The sequence below is a fragment of the Daldinia caldariorum genome (assembly GCF_022478825.1).
Source record: "Daldinia caldariorum strain CBS 122874 unplaced genomic scaffold F4812scaffold_27, whole genome shotgun sequence".
NCBI classification, from domain to species: Eukaryota; Fungi; Ascomycota; class Sordariomycetes; order Xylariales; family Hypoxylaceae; genus Daldinia; species Daldinia caldariorum.
This window is the reverse complement of record NW_025953063.1, coordinates 308179-330768: the sequence shown is the minus strand read 5'-3', so window position 1 is coordinate 330768 and position 22590 is coordinate 308179. Positions and strand designations below refer to the sequence as shown.

The following is a 22590-nucleotide window of genomic DNA, read 5'->3' as shown; positions in this document are numbered from 1 at the left end:
AATATTGTTTCTCGATAGGCTTGAAGTGTGGTTGTTTCCGAAAAGTGTCAAGTATATGCCTACCTGTCAAACAGATTCCATGCCCGTTAGAATGATTGTGCATTTATCCCTGTGGCGATTTTCACAAGGGGGGCCCAAAAGGATCGGCTCCCTCTGCAGCAACTTTTCGTCTCTTCGTCTCTCGCCCGTCGCCGGTTCCGTTCCCGAATACCTTCTCGTCAGTATCGGAGGCGATCTTAGGCTTTGGCTTTTGAGAAGCCTCCTCCCTTCGTGCCTTCTGCAGGGCGACTAAATCGACTCTGTCGGGATCTCTGCACTTGGCGAGCTTCCTCCGCAAAGCCTTGATGGCTTTGGTGCTTTCCGGCTATTTTCTAGTTGTCAGTTCTACGTGGCTCAAAATCACATCCGGGGTAACTCACATCAGTCCAATAGCTGGTCATCTTCTCCGGAGGTTCTTTCTCCAGCATTTCTTTGCAAGTACGTATTACGCTCCAGACTTTAGCTCTAGCCTCTTCGCTTTCCGCGGCGAATGCCTCGCGAAGCATACGCTGCACGAGTTCCTCATCAGCAATCGCCAACGCGGCATACATTATCTGGCTTGGTGTGTAGTGAAAATAGGCATCGGTAACCAGTGGACTAAACTTCAGGATATCTCTCGTTCTCTTGTGAGCGCGGTTTATCCTATCATCGTCAAAATCGCCCAGCCTTCTAAGTTCCATGACAGTTCCTTCCAAGGCGCGGAACGGATGCCTCACATCAAATGCGAAGCGTATGCCCTGGCACAAGACGTACTCCGCGGCCAAAATCATCTCGCCCGTGGTATTGGGGAAAATATCCGCAATCTTTTGTACACGGATAAAGTAACCCTCGGCCTTGCAACCGAAGAATATGCAAGTCTTGATAAGCTCCTGTGGCGGGTAGGTCATCACGCTATTTGTGAGATAAAAGCGGCGTAAGAAGATAGCGGCGGTCGCCTGGATGTCGGTCGGGAGTTGGCAGTATGGGGCGGCGCGCAGAAGCTCGAGAGTAAAGTGATTCAAGATCATGTATTCTTCCTCGGAAGTTAGAAAGTTAGGTAAAGGGTCTACCGGCGGGTCAGAAGCGCGCAAACGATTAGAAATGTGAGTTCGCGCAAGGGTGTTTGTCTTCTCGCGAAGGGTAGTGAGGTGCGATGGGGTGAAAGACCACAGCCGATATTGACTCGACTGTCTGTATCGAGCATCTTCGGTCGCCATTGTTTGCGGCGGAAGTTGGTATCGCAATAGGAAATGTCGCCGAGAATGCTGTCAGGACAAGTCGATGCGCGTGAATGCAACAGCGTAGCCCACGATATTAGACGCGAAGTGCTGCGCGACTGTTACTTGAATTAGGTAGACGGACTTGCAATTGTACCGGATTGAATTTCAGTGAGAGGGAGTAAACAGTTTGCTAGCGTTAGCGAAGCTCGAATATCGGTAGCCGTTGCAAACTATCCAGTTATCTCGCTGTTGAAACCCTCACAAGAAAAGGAAGTTTGCAGTGGGAATGCGAGAAGTAAGGAAAGGCTCCCGTATGTTTTAGGTAGGAGGTAGGTATGGAGGTAGGTATTATACCTAACCTTACCTAAGGTAATAAAATAACCCTTTCGACTGTTCCGTATCGTTGGTTATCGATAAGGTTAGGTACCTGGTTCTCCCAAGCTGCCAAGTACACCTAGGTGACCTACAGTGGACCCATTTAAACACCCAGCTAATTGACCTGGCAGCCTGGCGCGCTCATTCAAACCTTCAATGTAAGTACCTTAGGTACTCTTAAGTCTTTATGAGGACCTCAGGAGCACCCAGTCTTGAAAATCATGTTACATTGCAAATTAGGTACCTTATTTACACGAAATGGATTTGATGGACATCAGCGAAGTTGCATACTGGTAGCAAATCAATTTAGCCTCATATAAGCAATCATCTTCCACTATATGTTAGCCCCGGGTATCTAAGCTGCCAGCAAGATTTATGTCGACCTTGGATATAATCCTTATGTGAGTTTTGCCTCTGGACTATTCACTCTATACTCAAAGTAGACGCTGATATTCCTTTAGAACTACACGATGCCTGGTCCACAGGTGTGGTCTCCAAAGAATTAAGTAGTATAATGGAATGATTAGTATGCCGCCTTATAACATCAGTTTCAGTGTTACCATATGAGCCCTTAGCGATGTTTAATCACGATTGTAATCAGCTAGTATGTGCCCAAGTAGATAAATAATGCTAGCTCGGTGGAAAACACGCATATATGAGCGGACGGAAGCGTCAGAGCTGAAAGTGCCTACATTTGGAAGACTGGAAAGCAAGGAAGAAAAGAAAAGTGCAAACGGCCTCGGACGATTAAAAGCATGGTCAAAGATGTCATATAATCCTAATGCCGCTTGTTCGGTTTAAAACCCTATAGCAATGCTATAATGCTTAGCATGGCAGCCACAAGTCCTAGGTATATTGGCATCGCGCCCCTCACTCGCCTGGTCTCATTCGGTATTGTAGTCTGCGCAGGAACGGCACCCGTTGACGTAGCAGCACTCCCCGAGTCACTACCGTTCACGGTAGTTATCCTACCATCAAGCTGGAAGTCAATCGGGCTGGCCTTCTGGATATAGTTCACCAATACCTCGTCCATAGTATCGAGGACAACTACATCTTGAACTGGCTCTAGTATATTATCGCCTCCGCCCGTTATGAAATCAACTGTGACGACTGTATACCGAGTCTCCGAATCGACGGGTTTGTCGCCGATAGTAAGCCGCACGAGGCGCTCGCCGATAGCTTTATTTGGGTCGTATTCGACTTTAATGCCACGGCTAATCTGGAAAAAGCTGGTGACCTTTCGCTGGTTAAACTGATTGACTCCGCTGACGAGGCCCTCGAATATTTTCCACAGATCCGCCCCGCTATACTGAACCTCAACCACGGCGTTGCCGAAAGGAAATGACGTGAGCACCTCGCCTCTTGTAATGGGGCCGGCGTCGATGGTAGCGCGGATGCCTCCCGCATTCGTGAAAGCAAAGGCTGCTTTGCTTCCACTGTCTACTCGGTACTGTAGGATCGAACTAGGAAGCGATGTCAGCGTACCTGTGGAAGAATAAATCGAGCTGTCTCTGACTTACTCGGATACCAAGTCTCCCAGGCTACATTCTTGCTTCTGGCAGGTTGTCTGGTCAAGTACAACGTTCGTGGTGCCAATCTCCTCTGTAGCAAACTTTTCAAACGGCTTCCTCCATTCTTCAACCTGCGCCTGCAGACCTTCGTCTTGCTTGGTGGTGTTCGTTAGATGAATCGGGGCGCCGTGATACGCAAGTATTTTCCCTTCCTGGTTGTATGTAACGTCGATGTAACCCAAATACTCCCCCCAACGGTAAGCAGTAACAATGAAGACCTCATCGCCATCCTTATTTGCCTCGATAGTGGGATATTTACCTTCGGCACCCTCCATATCTCCGAGCAACGTGTGACTGTGACCGCCCATGATGAGGTGAAGACCGGTCGTCTCGCGGGCCAGGCGCTTGTCTTCTTCGTATCCGATATGCGTGATGGCCGCAATTCGAGTGATGTTGGTCGTGCTGCGGATTTCGTCAATCGAAGCCTGGACCGCGGCAATCGCATCTGTGAACTTGGTGCCGTTGCCTGGATTGCTGATACCGGCTGTGGTCTCAGTTGTCACACCAATAACGGCGAGTTGGTACTGCTCGAAGATATGATACGGTTTGATGGTAGAGTTCAGCTTCTCGTTTTTCGATACGATATTTGCAGACACGATCGGGAAAGTTAGGTTCTTTAAGAAGTCGCCCAACTTCTCGTCGCCGCCATCAAATTCATGATTTCCTAAAGTCATGGCGTCAAACCCGAGTTGATTCAGGGTTTCGGCGATTTTTTCACCGCCGTAGAACGAATAGAACAGAGTACCCTGGAACTCATCTCCCACGTTTAACAACAAGCTGTCGTTATGATCTGGTCGTGTGTCGTCGATGACGGTCTTGACTCGAGCATAACCACCATAACAACCCTTTGAAGGATTTGTACAATCAGTCCCCGACGAAGAGAACTCGTCTAGATGCGCGTGCACATCATTAATGTGGTAGAACGAAATATTGAAGTTGCCTTCCGCATCGACGAAGCGCTTCGATAAACGCTTGCTATAGAGTGAGTCCTCAGCCGAAGCCAGACAAGCCAAACTGGCGGCGACGGAGAGGGCTGAAAATAAAGGGACGTAGACCATCGTCGCACAGCCGAGGCAAATGTGTTTGCTTTGCCTATAGAATTCCCTAAGAACGACGAGTAACGGAATGAAACCCTTTCCACTCTTACTCACAAGCTATCAGCTAATGGAGAGCGGGACTGTTTCTCGCGCAATGGAATACAGCAAGGCGTTGGGGTTAAATACCTAACCTTGGGCACGTGGGTAGGTACTTATCTAGCTTATTGCCTTCTTTTTGATCTAAAGCTGCGATATCATGACGGGAAGCATTCTCGCGATATCGTGCGGCGCATGTACAAGGATCAACTCCAAAGGAGTTTCCAAGTTTGGCAAAGCCATACTAATATCTGGGCCGATTAGCCCAATCAGCTAAGTCGAGGAGAGATCTGGTCTTGGCAGCCAGCTGTGAAAGCTGTCTAAATGCGAATCTCATTGGCACGTGGGAAGTCAAGCTCGAAAAGACATGCATAGGGAGAGAAGCGAACAGGCTTGGCATATTCCGGTGTTTTTTGTTGGTGATTGGATAAGAGATAACTTTTTTATTAATCATAAGATAACAATTAAAGCTATGGGGTATCCTTATTGCTTTGCAGAAGACATGTAGGCACTAATAGTAGACTAAATGATTAGATGAGGAGTGGGCACGTGATCAACAACAAGCAGAGTTGAAGGGAACGTAGACGTGAAGCTTTATTGATGAATTTGAAATGGGATCTCCTTATTATAAGAGGTATGTAAACCACGTTATTACCTAACCTATCATCGAAGTATGTGTGGGAGTAGAACACGGGCTAGAACAAACACTAGTTACGATACCTGTATGTTTGTTTAATGATACGGTATTATAGGCCTATTTCCTCTCACTCAATTAAAGCGATAAGATACTCCTATAACAATGGCGCATCTCTTTTTCTGACACCTGCAAGTGTAGCCGCTGGTTTTAAACCTATTTGGCGCTTAGATACAGGTAGGTACGATGAAAGCGCCCGCATTGGTTGAATCAATTACCTATTAATACTCCAGGTATCGGGATATCTGCATTTGCGCAACGAACTGTCGATCTACCTAATGGTAATACAGTTTTGATGGTTCTACCAATCTTACCAGCCAAGTCGCAAGTTTAGAACAGTTTAACCTCTGTGAAAACCCCAACTGGATAGAGAAGCATGAAGGCGCGTCTGTTGAAACGAGTACGACGAGGCGCAGTTCGGTGGTAATACTAATTAGCGGTTTGAACTGGATAAAATACGGTTGAGTTTATTGGATACGAGCCATTGACGATTTTTCGTATACCTATTGCTAAGGGCGTTCGGATCACGTTAAACGATACGAGGTGATATTTTGTCAGTGTCGTCTGATCTCTGAAAGGTTCGTTTAATATTTTTCTTTTCTTTCCTGAGAACGAGATTCAAGAAATCCAGGGTCCAGTCCAATACCATTACTTAGTACTTAGGTACCTCCACAGGGTGGCGGATGGCCGACCCCGCGGTTCGGCGTCCCTACCTCAGGTACCTAGGTACCCCAGGGACCTCTTAACCTTAACATAACAGCGCTTACCATGCACCCTTAGGTACAATACCTCCTCCTACCCAAGATACCTACCTAGGTACCTATAGCGTAATCTTTCGATACGGCAAGTGGGTTAATCCAATCTATGAATTTCTTGGAACCAATAAAGGCTCCTGCCTATGTGAGAGGTAGTTCGCATCTTTCGCCATCCATCGTCTCTTCTCATCCAACACCATCTGACTGGAATCAGTATATTTTTAGTGTTTTTGGATCAGGACCGTCCTCATTCGATACGAAAATTAAGGTCTTTCCACTATCGAGCAGTCCTAATGCCACCTAAGGTAAAGTTTATTATATACAATTAAGTACTTATGTGCCTTTGGAAATATAAGTAGGTACCTAGGTACTCTTTATATGCTGCTGGTGCTTCTAATCTGCTATGAGGTACCGAGGTATGCGCAGGTATTGTACAATACAATACTATTATAGGTAGCACCTAAGCACCTGCAGCTAAGGTATAATTCAGGTACGGATCCGTACCTCTTACAAGGTTTAGCATGCAACCCACCCTACCTCCGCTGTAACCTCCTATTTAGTTGCCACGCCGTACCACGTTGATCTTGCATTGATAAAACATCCTAGCCGTTCAAGCAGAGCCAAGGTTTAAAAAACTTGTTTAACCTCCTTTCACCTTTCATACTTGGATGATTTTCCCTTCTTGTCTGTTTCCCTCGCTTTGAATAATATTCTAGAATATATAAGAGTCTCCAACTAGTTCCTCGATAAAAAAGAAGTCTCATAATTTTTTTTTCCAATCGCCACGAGTTGTCATACGATTAGGTTAGGTTAGGTACTCAACTCCTAATTAGTCCACTACGGTAGCCAGGAGCTGCTCTTCCGCCTTGCCCCCTTTTCCCCTTGATCTATCCCCTTGATCTACAGCATACGCGTCTGGCCTAGATCGGCTTCTCCACCGCGATCCACCACGACGACCTACTACAGCTCGTTCCCCATTCTAGACGTTCCAGTGCCCGTAGCTCCACGCCCAAGACGCAACGCCGTTGTCACCCCAAACCCTCTCCCTTGGCATAAGTCCATTTGCCCCAAGTCAACCCTAAATAGATCCAATACCAATCTTGACATACATTTTTTTTTTATATTCTCGTCGAACCCCCTTCATTCTGGTAGCAGGACTCCAATAGTACATTTCATATTCTTCATTCTTTTGAGAAGATCAATCAAGATTACATCAGCCCTGTTACATCAGTCAGAGACGCAGCTAGTATGAATTTCACCAAGAAGATCGATCGCGCCTTTCAATGGGCTGGGGAGAAGATGGGCCAAGAGGCCAAAACTGGCCATACCGACGAGTTCAAGAATCTGGAGACTGAAATGGCTCTTCGGCATGATGGTATGAAGCTTATACGTAATCTGTAATTTGTCAATGGAAGCAACTAACTAATTCTTGTCTAATTCTATAGGGTACGAACGTCTTCAAAAGTCCATGAACGTCTACGTCAAGTCGCTTTCTCGCAGGGGCGAAACCTTCGACGACAAGGAGAAAGGTCTCCCAGTAAGTTATCTGGGACGGACAATGATAAGCCATGGCGAGGATTTTGAACAGGACTCAGAATTTGGCAATTGCTTAATCGGTATGTTGTATCCCCCAGACAAAAAATTTCGAGGGGAAAAAACACGGTGATAGACACCAGCTAACCTTGGTATGATGGCACAGCCATGGGCAGGGCCAATGAGCGCATTGCTGGTATCCAGGAGACATACATTGCGCATGCTACTTCTTACTGGTTAGAGGGCCTAGAGCGTTCCCTGGCCATGATGAAAGAATATCAGGTCAGTAACCTAAGAGCTTCTTCGACGTGAGCGTTGTATTCTAGGCAAGGTGATGCTAACTTCTCTTCATTAGTCTGCCCGTAAAAAGCTTGAGAATCGGCGTCTCACATACGACGCAAGCATGGTTAAGATGCAGAAAGCGAAACGAGAAGACTTCAGACTCGAAGATGAGCTTCGAACCGCGAAAGCCAAGTATGAAGAGTCGTCCGAAGATGTTTTCCGTCGCATGCAGGACATTAAGGAGGCTGAAGCCGAATCCGTTCGAGACCTGACCTGTTTTCTCGATTGCGAGCTCGACTACTACGAACGTTGCGCCGAAGAGCTCCGGCGCGTGAAACAGGAATGGGTTGGTGGTCAAGGTCAAACATCCGGCGGTTCTCGACCATCCGAGCTTAGCGTCTCGCGACGCTCTACGAGGAGTAGGAGCAATACAGCCCAGTCGTATTCGGACCGAAATGATCGCACTGAGCGATGGGCAAGCCGACAAGACAGCCAAGATCGAAACGAGCCAACTCCTGAACCTGTGCAGATGCCTATTCGTTCAAGTCCGTATCGTGGAAGCGGGTACGTTGCTCCTGAGGCGCAACGGCCGGGGATTAGTCGCGCAACTACACACGCCGGTGCGTTCGACGGGTCATCCTCGAGACAACAATCGTACCGCGAGCCACCTGTCCCACCTTCCGAGTCGCTGCGCAAGACACCTACCATTCCGCCACCAGCTATAGGATCTCTCCGCAATAATCTGCGCCCGGTAAATCGAGTCCAGACCGGCCAAAACCTGAGCCCCGATGTTTATGTAGACGATTATGATACGACCACCAGTGGCGGGAGTCCAGACTTGGATCGCAGCGAAAGCCCAGCTACGAGTTACGGAAGTTTGAGTCGTACCACGAGTAACACGGGATTACGCACAATGGTGGCGACAGGAGCGGCGAAAAAGGCACCACCACCTCCTCCCAGCAGGGCCAAGAAACCGGCACCGCCCATTCCCGCCAGACCAGCAGCATACTAAGGTCGTACGTAGTAAATCGTATTCATCACACGTCTATTACAGCGATCTTTTTTGAACAAAAAAAGAAAAAATCAAAGAGTCTCTACCCCGAGTATTTGAAGCAGGCAACTTGGGATGATCGGATAAAGTGTCAGTGCTTAATTTGGGATGTGGTTTATATCGGTAAATGGACCTTTGGTAAAGGGGAATAATTCTGATTGCGTGGCGTTTGGTGTATATTATAGACGTCGTAGCGAGCATAACTCGGCTGAAAAGACACATGGACTGGCTTCCTTTGAGACTATCTTATATCTGCTGCTATGCGCGTGATTTCGTCTTGTGCCATTCGTTCCCATCATGTTATCCCACAATTATCTACTTTTATTCATTAGACATGTACGCTCACTGAATATGAAGACACTGCACTGATATGTTACGAAGTGTAGACCGATATGTTAACTGACCACGACCCACACTCTCATCTATTCTACCTTTAACGAAATGGCTAGTAGATATCTGACGTACGGATAGGTGTCCATTAGTCTACGCTAGGAGCGCGATGTATTTCAATTCACTGCAACAGTCAGTATAATTGAAGGAGAGTTGGGGAAAAGGTTAGAAGAAATCTAGAGCACTGAAAGACTTACTTCTGAACCTGTTGTCCAACTTTCATAGGTTCATACTCAACTTCATCGCCCTCGTCGCGGCCAAGATCGAAATTAGCGGCGCGCACATCCTTAGCCCGTGCGGCCAGTGCAGGAATAGGCGCTAGGTCATAATCGCTACTCAAATGCCAGAAAAGGGTGCTGCTGATGCGCACAAGGGGTCGGTCAGGATGCTCTCGCCGCCGCGTGGCAATCGTGTCGAGTGTAGACGAGTTGACTACTACTTCGTGATATCCGGCCTTCACCAACCCACCTGTCAGGTGCTCCAGCTGCTTCCCAGCCTGCACAAGGAGGTAACTTCCCGATGAGGTAGCGGAGGGACGTGGAATGCTAACAGCGATGCGACGGCCTGTATTTCGAGCCCAGATGTGAAGCCCCGGATATCGAGAGCGTCCGTGAATCGTCAAGAAATTCAGGTCCGTATGAAAACCGGCCAAGATGGTATCCTTCTGGCCATACTTCTCAAGATCCGATGCTGTCGGGGCCAGAAGATGCGGGCTAGACGGTCACATAAACATAGATTAGAGTTTAATCTTGTTTTTTTTTTTTTTTTTTTTTTTTTTCATAAAAAAAAAGGAGTGACAACAAGGCAACTTACCCATATCGTCCCGCGTCGATAAAAGTTTTGGCGGGGAGTCCCATCCCAACGGCAGCCATCTCAGCAAGCCCCGAAACTCTAATTCACGAGCAATCGGTTGTTAGTCACATTGGTATTTATTACACAGCTTCAAGAGGAATTCCAAAGCAAACCGAGTGGTCTACAAAACCATGTCATACTCACGCGCTCTTCATACTCTTGCCCCATGTCTCCATAATGGGCGTCCATCGTTCCTTGATTTCAGGGGCATCCGGAATCACATTATCGGCGTTCAGGCCCGGGAATTGCGTCTTATAAGGCGCTGGCTCGCCCATACGCCACTATGACATCTGTAGTTAATATTGACTCATTTTTCGAGGAAAATTCGAGAAAATTAATTTCATAGTTCTGAGGACTTCGCAGATCATAGTTACCCAAAAGAGGGAAGTTTTCATGTAGCTCTCGAAAGGGAATAATATGAAGTTTCAAGGCTTGATGCCACTTACGAAAAAGCGACATTTAGGATCGGGTTGGTGACCACTAATGTCAAGCGGTCTCTCTTCCGGAGCGAGGCGCTCAATAACACGTAGACATGGTTCGTCTACAGCACACTTTGGCTTCTCGGTGTTTTCGAGTGTAACGCCAACTTGATAGCCTAGCTCCGGCCGCTCGTCCCGCTGCAGAAGCGTGGCTGGTTGCGCAAAATAGTCCTCCAGCAGGTCTAGGAATGCCTCGTTGTCAGATTCGGACACCCGTGAGTCGTGCAGCACTAACGCGCCGTATGTTGTTAGTGCCTTGGCCGCCCGTAGACATTCTTCTTGCACCTCAGGGCTGGTTGCCGGATTACTTCGGTAGATGTCTAAATCGATGACGGGGAGGTCCATTGACGGCTCGTCTGCTGCTACGAGCTCGGCCATGGTCGAAGATTGCTTTTTGAGTTTCTTCGTTTACTTCTTACTTTATAGTAAATGGGGATGGTATAGCTCTACGTCAAAGGTCTCCCGACAAATCGTGATAATTGTAGGGTGTTGCTGTTTAAAGCTCAAAGTTCAAAGTCTGAATAGAAAGTTATAGAGAGTGTGTAGGTTAGGTAGTTTAAGAAGTAAATCAACTTCTTGGTTTTAAAGCTTGATATAAAAAAAACTGGCAAGAGAATCAGCTGAGCTGTTGGTCGTTCATGGTAGGTAGCAGCACTATGCGTATATATCATGCGGACCGGTACGATAGAACACCACCAATTAGAGGATAAAGAATTTGAAATGGAAGCGCTAACTTGCCTGTACTTGAATCGGAAATCGCCGGGTACAGTCGGTCTCCGCTCAGCAATTGCAGTTGATTGATAGCTAAGATACCTCTGTTATAGAAAATTACCTCGGGTAATAGCTACCTAAGATATTGATATCAATCCGCGCTGCTATTCTTTTTTTTTTTTTTAAAAAAAAAATGTGAGAGTTGGTTCAGTTAGGTACCTCTCAAGAGGTAGGTACATGTTGAAAGTTAGGATGTAGGTACTAGGTAGTTCATTTAAAGGTATCTTAGCAACGTTCTAGAACTAAAGACTAAAATATGTCTACTACCTAGTAAGCGTTTCAAGGTTGCCACTGTCTTATTTTATTAATAATACGTATTTGTCTATTTGTCGCGCGCCTTCGCTCGCCATCTTATTCCCGTCTCAACTCAGTTCCAGATCATATTCACTGACGACCATTACAAGATGCCCTTCTCGAGAACGAGAACAGGTTGTTACACCTGTAGAGAAGACGGTTATAAGTGCGATGAGCAGAAGCCGTTCTGTGGAAGATGCATTCGACTACAGAAGAAATGTCAAGGATATGGCGTTAGACTTAGATGGCAACCCATTCAGGGGGAACCAAAGTCGAAGCGGACCAAAAAGGCACGACAGCAAAAGGAATGCTCCACTGAGGAGGTTATCCCGACATCCTCCACTTGTGAGTCTACAGGTCCGGTGGTAAGGTTTGGTCCACCCCGTACCGTACCGCATAACGTCCATCCAATGAATCATTTCCTCCTTAATCATTGGTCGACTACGCTGGCTACGATGGTATCTATGGTATCAACTCCCCATAACCCATTTCTTGTTCACTTAAATCCAATGATATCGCATTCGATAGCCCTAAGATCTGTCTTATGTTCAATTGCAGCTTGTCATTTGGCGATATTAAAAAACGAGAATTCGTTTCATACCTTAGCGACCCGCTATCGACTTGCTGCTGTCTCGTCGTTGCGGCAAACCATTCAAACCGAAAATCCAGAGCTGTCGCTCGCCGTCATTCTGATGCTGCAAGTGTCTGACAGACTCTTCACCGTCGATTCTGGGGTCGACCATCTATCCGGAGCAAAGGCGATCATCAACCAGGCCGGGATCAATAGCTGGAACAGCTCCAGAGCTTCGTTTCTCCTTAGCTTATGCTCTTATCACGACATATTAGCCTCTGTATCTCGGGGGAAAAGTCCAGTTTTTGAGTTTGATGGCAAGTTCCCGATCGAAGGCATGGAATCTATGAAGGAACTCACTTCCGTATTACGGATTGTTGGGCAGATTAGTAGGATGCGGGATCAAGACCCGAAGCACCTTGATGCGTGGGGCTACGCCGTTGAAGGGATTCTCAATGCTCTCGACCAGTCTGAAGGGCCGATAGGAGACGTCGGACACACCATACAGGCCTATAGATATGCGGCGTATATTTATCTATACCGCGTCTGGCACAACAAAGGTGCACCTAATCCGTCTGCGTTGAAGTATGCCCGATGCTGCCTGGCCCATCTTAGCCTTGTTGCGGTAGACTCGCCTCTCGTGTCTGCCCAAGTGTGGCCACTTTGGACTGCCGGATGTGAATCCATCGACGATGACCAACGCCAATTTGTGCGAGACAGGATTGATGCTATGTACGAAGCTCGTCATCTTCCTTCGCTCCGAAGGATCAAGCAGGATATCAAAGACGTCTGGAATATTAAAGACGAGCAACGAAACTTGATCGGAGTTGATAATGTTGACTGTATCAAAGCTATATTACGAAGTCGACGGAGAGAGGCCGACCTTACTTAAAGATTAACTGCGCATTTTAATAAAGAGGGTCTCGAGACTTATACCACCGCTCTGCACTTTGCTTAACCTCATTTTGGGACCACAAAGCAATTGGCCTACAACCTTAAGTTGACGCTTTAGCTATGAGAATGTATTGGAACTACGATCGTATGAATACCTAACTCCCCGGCTATTCGCAACGCTATGATACCTGATTAGGAGTTGCAACTGGCATTGGCTATTTTCCACAGAAAGGCTTGTGAGTTTTACTTGAACCCCGATCTTCGAGTGCCGTGTCATGTACTTAACTTCTTTAGAACTGTCCAGTTGGCGGTTTCTTCCCCTTTACGAGATCATGAGCACCAAGGTAGCTGTTTATACCTGGACTGAACCTGGGGTACACGGCTATACCTACATTTAGGTAGGTTTCTGTCTTATATATTGAAAGATACATAATAGACCTACTATCACAGGAGAAGATGACCAATATTGTCACGTCCTCGGAGACTTTCCGGAGCCTTTCCGGAGCCTTTTTGGGTTGAGAGAGCAATTCTACCAAATCAGAATAAGCTAGTGAAACTTCTCCCGGGCAGCAAAATCATAATGCGACATCAAGGTCGTTATTGCGCAATCCCAATACCTTCAAAATTATTAAACTAACCCAGCTGATTTCCAACATGATAAACTTCTTTTTTCGAAGCTTGTACTCATTTGATAGTCTAATAGGATGGATCGTGGGCCAGAGTAGGTAAATCTTGTCCATTGAATTGGCTGAAGCAGCAGCAAAGAGGCAATGAAAAATTACAAGATATCGGGCGGTGGAATGCACAGACCATGTTATGTGTCAATTCATCCGAGCTTACCTGGGTAGGAGGTAGGTAGCTGTTTGTCTCTTTTCGGCCGACTGTCGGGGGCGTATTTTTGGATCATGACAAAGCAAATAGTTATGTTTAAAGCATCCATCTCCTCGTACTGTCCAGTACTGGATTTAGGTAGGTTTTGCATTCTCTCACAATCTACATCATGGATAGCGTAGTGCAACGACGGAGACAATCTCGAAAATACGATATCCTCGTACTAGGAGCCACCGGTTACACCGGGCAACTGACCGCCGAGCACATCGTTCGGCATCTCCCCGTTGATCTAAAATGGGCCATCGCCGGCCGGTCAAAATCCAAACTAGAAGACCTCGCTAGTAAGCTAAGAGACCTGGACCCGGAACGCCTACAACCAGGTAAGTCGTCATTTACAGCTCCTCTTACCTTGGGTACGCTCGTCGTACCGAGTTAACTAACTAAGCGGGGGCCATTATGTAGAAATAGAGGTGGTCAAATTTGATGATCCCCATCAACTCGGTTCCGTTGTCAAGAATAGTAAAGTCTGCATTAGCATAGTCTTGTATTGGCAGGCTGGAGAAGTCGTTTTAAAATCCTGTATCGGGAATGGTACATATTATATTGACGTGTAAGTCTTCTATTGCGTTAACTACCTAGGTATATATAGGTAACTATATGCCCGGCTTTGGCAGTTTCTAAGTTACTACAGACTTGGAGATATTCCGTTGCTGCGTAAATTGGTCGACCAATATCACGAGGTGGCTCTCAATGCTCGGATTGCAGTAAGTATTCTATTCTCCAACGCAGCTCGTCCGAAGTGACTTCTTAGCCGACGGGTATCGCTTATAGTTAATTCATCTCTGTGGAGTTTTCGCTGGACCACAAGATCTTCTCTCTTGGGCCGCGGCTCGGGAGCTAGCGCAGAAGTCGTCTCAAAAAACAAAGGAGGTGGTTTTTTCAATAACAGAATTTGAGTAAGCTTTAACCATCATACCCGTCCGCTATCTTACAGCTGAGTACCTCTTATCAACTTTCTCAAAATAGGGCCGGTGCAAGGGGTGGTACGGTTAGTTCAATGCTAGCTGAGAACCTTTACGGCGCTCAAGCTATCAAGGAATCGAGAGAACCGTGGGTGTTATCGCCTATCAAGAGGTCACAGACGTCTGCATCCACCAATTTTCTCGGTTTGCGCAAAGACCCAAATCTCGGATTGCTGTCAGCATCATCATTCACCGCAGAAGAGGACCGGGCATTGGTACATAGGACTTGGGCTCTGTTACAAGATACGGACCAAGGGTATGGACCAAACTTTGAATACAACGAGTACATCAAAGTTTCGTCTGTGACAGATGGAATAATTCGCTTGCTAACCCTCGTCCTGCTGAGGGGTGCCCTAAATTTCGGACCGTCAAGACGTCTTTTGGGATTGGTCCTCCCGAAACCTGGCGAGGGCCCCGATATTGAAAAAGAGCGCGTATCCCGGATAAAATTCGAAGCTATAGCGGTCGCAGATACCGATAGCAACAATGCACCTCGTGCATATGCGAGCTTCTCTTATCCTTCAGGCGGGTACCATACTACTGCCCTTTTCCTAGCCCAAGGAGCTGCATCTTTGCTCTACGCCAGGAATTTAGCAAACCAACTTCCTGGAGGTTGTCTTACCCCGGCTTTCCTTGGTGATGATTTTTGGAAGACTTGAGGGAGCGGGAGCAGTGCTCCGGGTTAACTTGCTTTGAGGACACTTAAGCCTGGAGGGAGCAGTCTATTCATAGACGGCATGAAGCAGATTTTTAATTTGACCTTAACTTATAATAGCTTATCTAGGTAGGTACCTATTTGCCTATGTATCATCGCCTATATTCGCGAAAAGTAGAGGCCTTTCTTATTTCAAGATCAATCCAACTCGTAGCCATACGATGAACCCCGTTTCAGAGGCAATCTACCACGATTGTACGTAGACGTATCCTCTAGAATATACGTTGCCGTTGTCTTTTGTAATGGTTTGATGCAGTTTCCAAGCACCTCTAAGGAATTTCCGCATCTCATTATTCCTTTTCTCTGTCTTAACAGAAACATATTAGATAGGTGGATACTTGTAGCTAAGGTAGCTTCGAACGTCTCGTAATTTGCGCAGTCTTTCCCTCGATATTTCGTTAATAACATAGCTAAGCTGATACTTTCTGCCTGGAAAATGTGTGAATTACCTTGGTGCGCGCCAAACTACATCTAGTTCTTGGGTCACGGAGATAAGAAAGTATGGAGATTTCGGGTACACGCCCATGGGGTTAAACATATACGATACCTTACTCAGATTCCCACCACCTCCGCCTCTCGGAGACTCAACGCTTGTGGGCCAGACCCAAGCTCTTTTGGCTTGGCTTGCCCCATCTTCTCACGGCCTTGCGTACCTATCTCGTCATGTCATCTCGACGTATTGTGTAGGTTATACACGGCCCCGATTTACCCTAGGTATGCCACAAGACGCCATGAAACCGATTGACCTATTAGTTGGTCGGCCGTCCCTAAATTTACAAGCGGCAGACAAGCTAATAGCAGCGTCTCGAACTATCCTGTCGCAATCCGACAAATCGGAGCCGGCCCTGACGTACGGCCTAGACCATGGTGATGACCATATTCGCCGGCACATCGGGGCCTGGCTTAGCCAGAAATATCGCCCCGTATCCGGCTATATCACCCAAGATCGGATCATCATTACTAACGGCGCCTCTGGGGCGCTTTCTGGAATTCTGCAGAAGTTCACAGACCCGTTATATACGCGTCGTATATTTCTTGTAGAACCCACTTACTTTCTTGCTGCTCAGACCTTTCTAGATGTAGGGTTTGGTCGGAAAATGCGAGGGATCCCTGAAGACGACGAAGGCATTGACTTGGAGTATCTGAGACGTCAGCTGGAAGAAGACAGCAAATCCGATGATAGTTCGGATGTTGACATGCCTGCTACAAAATTTGCTTCTCAAGGATTTAAGAAACTTTTCAAGTATGTCTTATACGTGGTCCCAACACTATCCAATCCAACTGGGAAAACAATGTCGATGCATCACCGTATCGACCTGGTCGAATTGGCCCGCCGGCACGATATGCTTTTGATTGCAGACGATGTTTACGACTTCCTTGCCTGGCCGACTGATGACGATATCCCTCATGAAGGTTTAGAATTGCCCCCGAGGCTTGTGGATATCGACCGGCAAATGCCTGGACTGAACGAATGGGGGAATGCTGTAAGTAACGGTTCGTTTTCGAAGCTGGCGGCGCCCGGCCTTCGGGTGGGGTGGTGTGAGGCGATGCCGAACTTTATAAACGGACTATCTACAGTGTAAGTGTGCAGACATCTGAAGCCATAACTATGGGCAGTTTTAACATCCTAGATTCCAGCGGGGCTACTATGTCCGGCGGCTGTCAGGCGCAGTATACTTCCTTCTTAGTCGACGAGATGTTAGTGTCCGGAATTCTGGAACATCACATACAGAATACTTTGATCCCTATATACCGGAGAAGATATAAGGCCCTTGTGCGAGCCATTAAAACTTATCTATACCCACTTGGAATCAGGATATCAACCGGAAAGCCATACGAAGTGTTCGCCATGGACGGCAAGAGTAATCGTGTGCCGACCATATTAACGGGAGGTTTTTTTCTTTACGTAGATTTTCCAAGAGGAGATAAATTTCCATCCGTGACCGAAATTATCCGCATTGGTCGCGAGGAGTACGGCTTAACTATCGCACCAGGTGAAATCTTCGCTGTTAAAGGAGACCCAAACAGTCTTGAGAGGGCTGGGTCGACATTCAATCTGGGCACTAGGCTATGCTGGGCATGGAACGAAGAAGAAGTACTGATTGAAGCGATGGAAAGATTCGCGAAAGCCATCCAGCAGGCAAAATAGCCAAAGGTATAACACACCTGAGGTACCTTAGGGAGTTTAAGAACCAAGAACTTTTACTTCTTTAAGACTTGGGAATATTGGAGTAAAAGGGGGAGGGACCTTCATACACATTGAAGAAGACATTTAGCTTTTGCGACTAGCCTTCGCAGCTATGGCAAGGACCTAGTTAATATATAATAGGAGGCGGTGGTTCTCTACCTTGGTGTGGTTCATAAGAAGGTTAAATGCTTACGGTGCCCGAGCTAAAAAATGCGATGAGGCGCATTAATATCCATATAACTACTACTCAATATATGTATCAACTTGAGGTCATAGCTATAATTTTCTTAGGCTCCACGATAAGATGATAGAACAAAAACGTATGCTATAGCCTAGGGAAACTCTACTTTCCCCCCTCATCAACGTTGGTATTCCGAGGAAAATGTTGTTGTTCAGGGCCGGGCGAAGGTACGGGCGTAGGAGCCAGATCTCCGGGTGTAGGTTGGCTACCAAGCTTGTTGATAACGCCCTCATCAGCACGCTTACCCTCAACCGCCTTGAGAACCTCTACCAGCTGCTTCCCACCCTCGGGCCACATCACCATGTCGCCTTTTTGGTTCTTCGCGTTCTGATTACCGTTCCCGACCTCACCCTTCAGAATTTTATCCACCTCGATCTTATCTACTCCGTAAAAGACAGCGTTCGCATCGGGTCGCTGCACAATCACCGTACCATCAACTTGCACACCACCGTACAAGCCCCGCGACTTCATGTAGCTCCATACTGGCTTTTGACCCTTTCCTAGAGGGGCGTCGACGCTTGTCCCCGCACCCACGGGCCCCGCAGCGACGGCAATCTCACCACCCAAGCTCAAGCGCGGTTTGGTGAAAGCCTCGACGGCAGTAGACGTGTTGAGAACACACACACAATCATAGATGTCAAGCCCAGCAACAAAACCCGCACCTATGGTATGCACCAGAAATCCTGCCGGCGGTGACCAGCTGCCATCTGGTAACCGGGCGACAACGAGCCCTGAGCCTCCCGCTCCGGAGATGTGAAACCCAGTCCGGAGGGTGGTGAAGATGGCCAGCCCTTTCGCGTTAGCGATCGCAGACTGCGGGATCTTCACTAGGGCTTTGGATTTGCCGCTTGGACCTGTGGACGAGGCGGTTTGCGTCGACGCGGATGCGGGCGCGGGCGCAGGCGCGGAAGTGGAAGTGGAAGTGGAAGTGGAAGCGGTCGTATAAAAACCATCTTCTAAAGACATGTATTAGATTCACTTCGCCTAGATAGATGTGACGAGGTTTACATAGGGGCTAGGGGAACATACTACAGAAACTCTTAAGAATGCGTGCCGCCTTATCGCATTCCTTATCCATCGCCGAAGGGAAGAATGCTTCGGAACCAAGTTTGTTGGTCAGTTTGTTGATGGGGGCGCCGACCTTGGTGCCCCATTCATACAGCTTGCGTCCAAAGCCGACTTTCGTCGTAGAAGAAGAGGGGGCATCAGTGGTAGGCGTAGACGGCTGTTGCTGGTGTTGCTGGGGATGAAGACTTGCAGCGGCGTGGGGGAGGGAGGCTTCGGTAGGAGGTGGAGGGAAATGCGGCGCTGATTGCGCTCCTTGAGACGAGACGGGGCGCGGTGGAAGGATTGGTGGTTTTTCGTCAGTCACGACAACCCCAGGCCCGTCTCCTATTTCCGAATAACTCGGAGGCGGTGGGTAATTTGGCCCTTCTTGCGACGCATAGTCCTGATTCGGAGGAGGACCAGGTGGTGGAGGCGGGTAATAATATTGTTCTAGATGCGAAGGTGGCAGACCTGGAGGTGGAGGATAATCATCGTGAAGTTGAGTTGCTGGAGGAGGACCTGGCGGCGGCGGCGGGTAGTAGGTTGAGTCGGCCCCAGAAGATGGCGGAGGACCCGGAGGAGGAGGGGGATATTGTCCTTGCTGAATTGTACTGGGTTGGGACGAACCTGACTGGGAAGTAGTGCCGGCTAGCTCAGCATGGTAATTGGGATTGTCGCCTGGAATCGGCGAATGGCTTGGATGAGCACTCATAGCGGAATTGAATTGACAGACGACTGGTTACTGTATAGTTACCTCAATATAGACAAGCGAGAAAACGAACTGCTATATAAAGCGACAAGTATAGTAAAAAAGGATACTGGTTGTTAGAGGAATGATCAGCTGAGAGGCTCAAGGTAGGCAAGTAGAGAGTTGGCGAGTAAGCTCAAGTTTGCGACACTCACAAAATCGCGATCGCAAGGAAAGTTGTCGTATAACAACTTAGGTGCCTTAAGGGTAAAATATCCAATTGGATGTTAGTCAGGTCTTGGAAGCTTGGAGGCTGAGCAAGTGAGTAATAAATGTTGGAGGGGATAGACAGTAGCTAAACAACAGCTCTTGATGTCATTGCCACACTTGAGCATACAGCTCTAGCCAATAGTAATTATTCATAGGCGGCTGTGTCTTTATCTAGTTAGGTCCCGATGTACAATATCAGAGATATACGGGTGAAAGCTTAGCTTAAATATAATAAATATAATTCCTTATCCTACCAACTCAAGTAATCCCAAAAGAGATGAATACGAGGACAAGAAAATAGGTAGTTACTGAGGTTAAAGCACACACGTAAAGTTTAAAAATCACTTATTGCAGAGAGCACTCGAAATGAAGGAGAGGAAAAAAAAAGGGGGGAAGGGGCCGGAGCAACATCTACAATGCTGGCAACAATCATGACATCTCCTATTATCATATATTTCATCCGCTACAGCGCCGAAGACGCGCGTCAACCGCAGCGCTATCTTCTCTTCGTGACTCTAGATAATACGTGCTACACTACAAGTACAGACCTTCAGGCTCTCCCTCTTGCTTCGTACGGAGGACTCTCTCCCTGGCGGCCCTAAAGTCCGCCATCTGCACACGCATGCGACGTTCGCGTAGAGCCATTAGGCCAGCCTCGGAGCATATAGCCTTGATGTCCGCCCCGGATAAATCATCCTTCTGACTGATAAACTCATCCAGATCAACATCCTCGTTCAGACTCATCTTGCTCGTATGGAGATTAAAGATCTTGCGCTTGGTGTTCTGATCCGGGTTCTCGAAGAGGATCTTTCGGTCGATTCGGCCGGGTCGGATCAGCGCAGGGTCCAGAGTTTCGATCTTGTTGGTTGCCATGATGACCTTGACGTCACCACGGTCGTCAAATCCGTCTAGTTGGTTGAGGAGCTCCAACATGGTTCGCTGGACTTCACGCTCACCACCAGAGGTGGAATCATAACGCTTCGTGCCAATGGCATCGATCTCGTCAATGAAGACGATAGAAGGAGCGTTTTCCGCAGCAACCTATCACAGTATTAGCATAAAACAATTTTCCAAGCTCTCCAAAAAAAAAAAAAGAAATGGTTTTCATACTTGGAACAGTTGTCGCACGAGCCGCGGACCGTCACCGAGGTACTTTTGGATCAGCTCACTTCCGACAATGCGCAAGAAAGTAGCTGAGGTCTGGTTTGCTACAGCCTTTGCCAACAGGGTCTTGCCAGTTCCAGGAGCACCGTAGAGTATAACACCCTTGGGGGGCTTGATACCCATCTCCTCGTATAACTCGGGATGAAGAAGAGGCAGTTCGACCGACTCCCTCACTTCTTGAATCTGCTGTTCCAATCCACCAATATCGGCATAGGACTCGGTCGGTGCCTTGTCAAGTTTCATGACGTTCACGGCGGGGTCCGTGTCGTCCGTAAGCACGCCAACGATAGAGACACTCTTGTGATGTAATAACACAGAGGCACCAGGCTCGAGTAGGTCCTTGTCGACGAAGCTCATGATACTGACGTAATATTCGGGGCCGGTTGTGCTAGAGACTATAGCGTGGTCATCATCAATCATCTCTTCAAGCGTACCGACTCCCATGGGACTTCCGCGCATGTCGTCGACCCGACCACGCTCGTCAGCCATGCGGTCGGGAGCGTCAAGATCGGGAGCAGGGCCGGTATTGTCTTTGGCGGCCTTTGCCTTTCTTAGGCGTTCCTGGTTCTCGACGAACTCTTCTTCGAGTAGCAGATGGTCATGGATGCGTTGCATTCGGAGCAAGCGAAGCTTGCATCGACTAGTAGGGTAGACAGCGGGGAGCTTGGCAGCCGCAGAAGTACCGGCGGCCTTTCTCTTCTTACGTCCGATGCGGGTGGTCGGGCGGGGTGGTGGTTCGTACTTTGGCTTCTCCTTCTGTTCGAAATATGCGTGGTTAGAGATGACGATCACGATGATATTGGGGTACGTGATGTCTATCGAAGTTCTATCGACGTGCTATCGACGTACCTTCTTATCCTTATCATCTCTTCCATCCTGTCCGGCACCCCCCATTCCAGATTGATTTTGACCCTAAAGACGGAAAACATGTCAGTAAGAATGCGAATATGTACCAAGAGGTAACAACATGGGACCTACCATCTTGCGAAGTCACTGCCCAGGGCGGGTCGCTGGGATAATGCAAAGTCTTCGTCGACGAGGCGCCTACGGCTTGAGGAAGATAGTAATTTATACGATAGATGGTGATATGTCGCCGTTACAAAGCGAAAGTCTAATGAATGAGGTTCGCTTGTAACGGTGATGTGGATAGGGACTGAAGTAAAAGTAAAAAGTAAAAAGTACCTAAAAAGTTGACGTTAAAAGAGTTGGGCGGATTTGGATTGTAGATGGCAAGAGGCAGACGAAGCTTCCGCTGACGCTACCTGTTAATGTTAATGATGGAAGTGTTTAGGTAAGTTTTTAGCTGTAAAAAGCCCAGTTGGTCCCAGCGCCAGACTTGCCGGTAGATTTCAGGCGCCAAAGAGGTAACGCGTTTACCTTCATACCAATGGTACCTAGGTACCCTAGATAAGGTTAGAGATAACCTTAGCTTGCCTTAGGTAAGCACATGAATTTCAGATGACGGAAAGTATCGGAACCCATGAACGTACCTAACCTAGGTATCGCGGGTACGTATCAGGTACCTAGGGTGACACCTAACC

At 47.7% G+C, this 22590-nt stretch overlaps 9 protein-coding genes across 9 annotated transcripts; 4 read left to right on the top strand and 5 right to left on the bottom strand.

Annotated features, from left to right (window-relative positions):
• Positions 1-108: 108 nt before the first annotated feature.
• F4812DRAFT_249654 (cyclin-like protein) lies at positions 109-1351 on the bottom strand. The gene is made up of 2 exons (XM_047930711.1): positions 420-1351; positions 109-364 (listed from the first exon to the last, which is right to left on the bottom strand). The coding sequence occupies exons 1-2, from the start codon at positions 1233-1235 to the stop codon at positions 122-124; spliced, it is 1059 nt and encodes a 352-aa protein (XP_047785789.1). The 5' UTR covers positions 1236-1351; the 3' UTR covers positions 109-121.
• A 755-nt stretch (positions 1352-2106) lies between these two features.
• On the bottom strand, positions 2107-4401 carry F4812DRAFT_249600 (Metallo-dependent phosphatase). Its single transcript, XM_047930710.1, has 2 exons — positions 3134-4401; positions 2107-3076 (listed from the first exon to the last, which is right to left on the bottom strand). The coding sequence occupies exons 1-2, from the start codon at positions 4240-4242 to the stop codon at positions 2419-2421; spliced, it is 1767 nt and encodes a 588-aa protein (XP_047785788.1). The 5' UTR covers positions 4243-4401; the 3' UTR covers positions 2107-2418.
• Positions 4402-6681: 2280 nt separating this feature from the next.
• Positions 6682-8611, top strand: F4812DRAFT_249512 (BAR-domain-containing protein). Its single transcript, XM_047930709.1, has 4 exons — positions 6682-7141; positions 7212-7382; positions 7466-7581; positions 7655-8611. Exons 1-4 carry the CDS (start codon positions 7015-7017, stop codon positions 8591-8593), a joined length of 1353 nt encoding a protein of 450 aa, XP_047785787.1. The 5' UTR covers positions 6682-7014; the 3' UTR covers positions 8594-8611.
• A 504-nt stretch (positions 8612-9115) lies between these two features.
• Positions 9116-10731, bottom strand: F4812DRAFT_463804 (Clavaminate synthase-like protein; the record flags this gene model as incomplete). The annotated part of the gene is made up of 5 exons (XM_047938266.1): positions 9116-9146; positions 9220-9735; positions 9836-9913; positions 10019-10155; positions 10321-10731. 5 exons carry the CDS (start codon positions 10729-10731, stop codon positions 9116-9118), a joined length of 1173 nt encoding a protein of 390 aa, XP_047785786.1.
• A 797-nt stretch (positions 10732-11528) lies between these two features.
• Positions 11529-13200, top strand: F4812DRAFT_447134 (fungal-specific transcription factor domain-containing protein; the record flags this gene model as incomplete). The annotated part of the gene is made up of 1 exon (XM_047935713.1): positions 11529-13200. The coding sequence occupies one exon, from the start codon at positions 11529-11531 to the stop codon at positions 12879-12881; it is 1353 nt and encodes a 450-aa protein (XP_047785785.1). The 3' UTR covers positions 12882-13200.
• Positions 13201-13883: 683 nt separating this feature from the next.
• On the top strand, positions 13884-15395 carry F4812DRAFT_463802 (Saccharopine dehydrogenase-domain-containing protein; the record flags this gene model as incomplete). The annotated part of the gene is made up of 5 exons (XM_047938265.1): positions 13884-14094; positions 14177-14324; positions 14406-14478; positions 14546-14670; positions 14741-15395. 5 exons carry the CDS (start codon positions 13884-13886, stop codon positions 15393-15395), a joined length of 1212 nt encoding a protein of 403 aa, XP_047785784.1.
• Positions 15396-15937: 542 nt separating this feature from the next.
• Positions 15938-17895, top strand: F4812DRAFT_447130 (PLP-dependent transferase). The gene is made up of 2 exons (XM_047935712.1): positions 15938-17030; positions 17090-17895. Exons 1-2 carry the CDS (start codon positions 15976-15978, stop codon positions 17598-17600), a joined length of 1566 nt encoding a protein of 521 aa, XP_047785783.1. The 5' UTR covers positions 15938-15975; the 3' UTR covers positions 17601-17895.
• F4812DRAFT_447129 (DUF500-domain-containing protein) lies at positions 17896-20062 on the bottom strand. The gene is made up of 2 exons (XM_047935711.1): positions 18910-20062; positions 17896-18836 (listed from the first exon to the last, which is right to left on the bottom strand). Exons 1-2 carry the CDS (start codon positions 19637-19639, stop codon positions 17983-17985), a joined length of 1584 nt encoding a protein of 527 aa, XP_047785782.1. The 5' UTR covers positions 19640-20062; the 3' UTR covers positions 17896-17982.
• A 212-nt stretch (positions 20063-20274) lies between these two features.
• On the bottom strand, positions 20275-22360 carry F4812DRAFT_447126 (26S proteasome subunit P45). Its single transcript, XM_047935710.1, has 4 exons — positions 22028-22360; positions 21899-21961; positions 20996-21805; positions 20275-20926 (listed from the first exon to the last, which is right to left on the bottom strand). The coding sequence occupies exons 1-4, from the start codon at positions 22028-22030 to the stop codon at positions 20420-20422; spliced, it is 1383 nt and encodes a 460-aa protein (XP_047785781.1). The 5' UTR covers positions 22031-22360; the 3' UTR covers positions 20275-20419.
• Between the last annotated feature and the right edge of the window lie 230 nt (positions 22361-22590).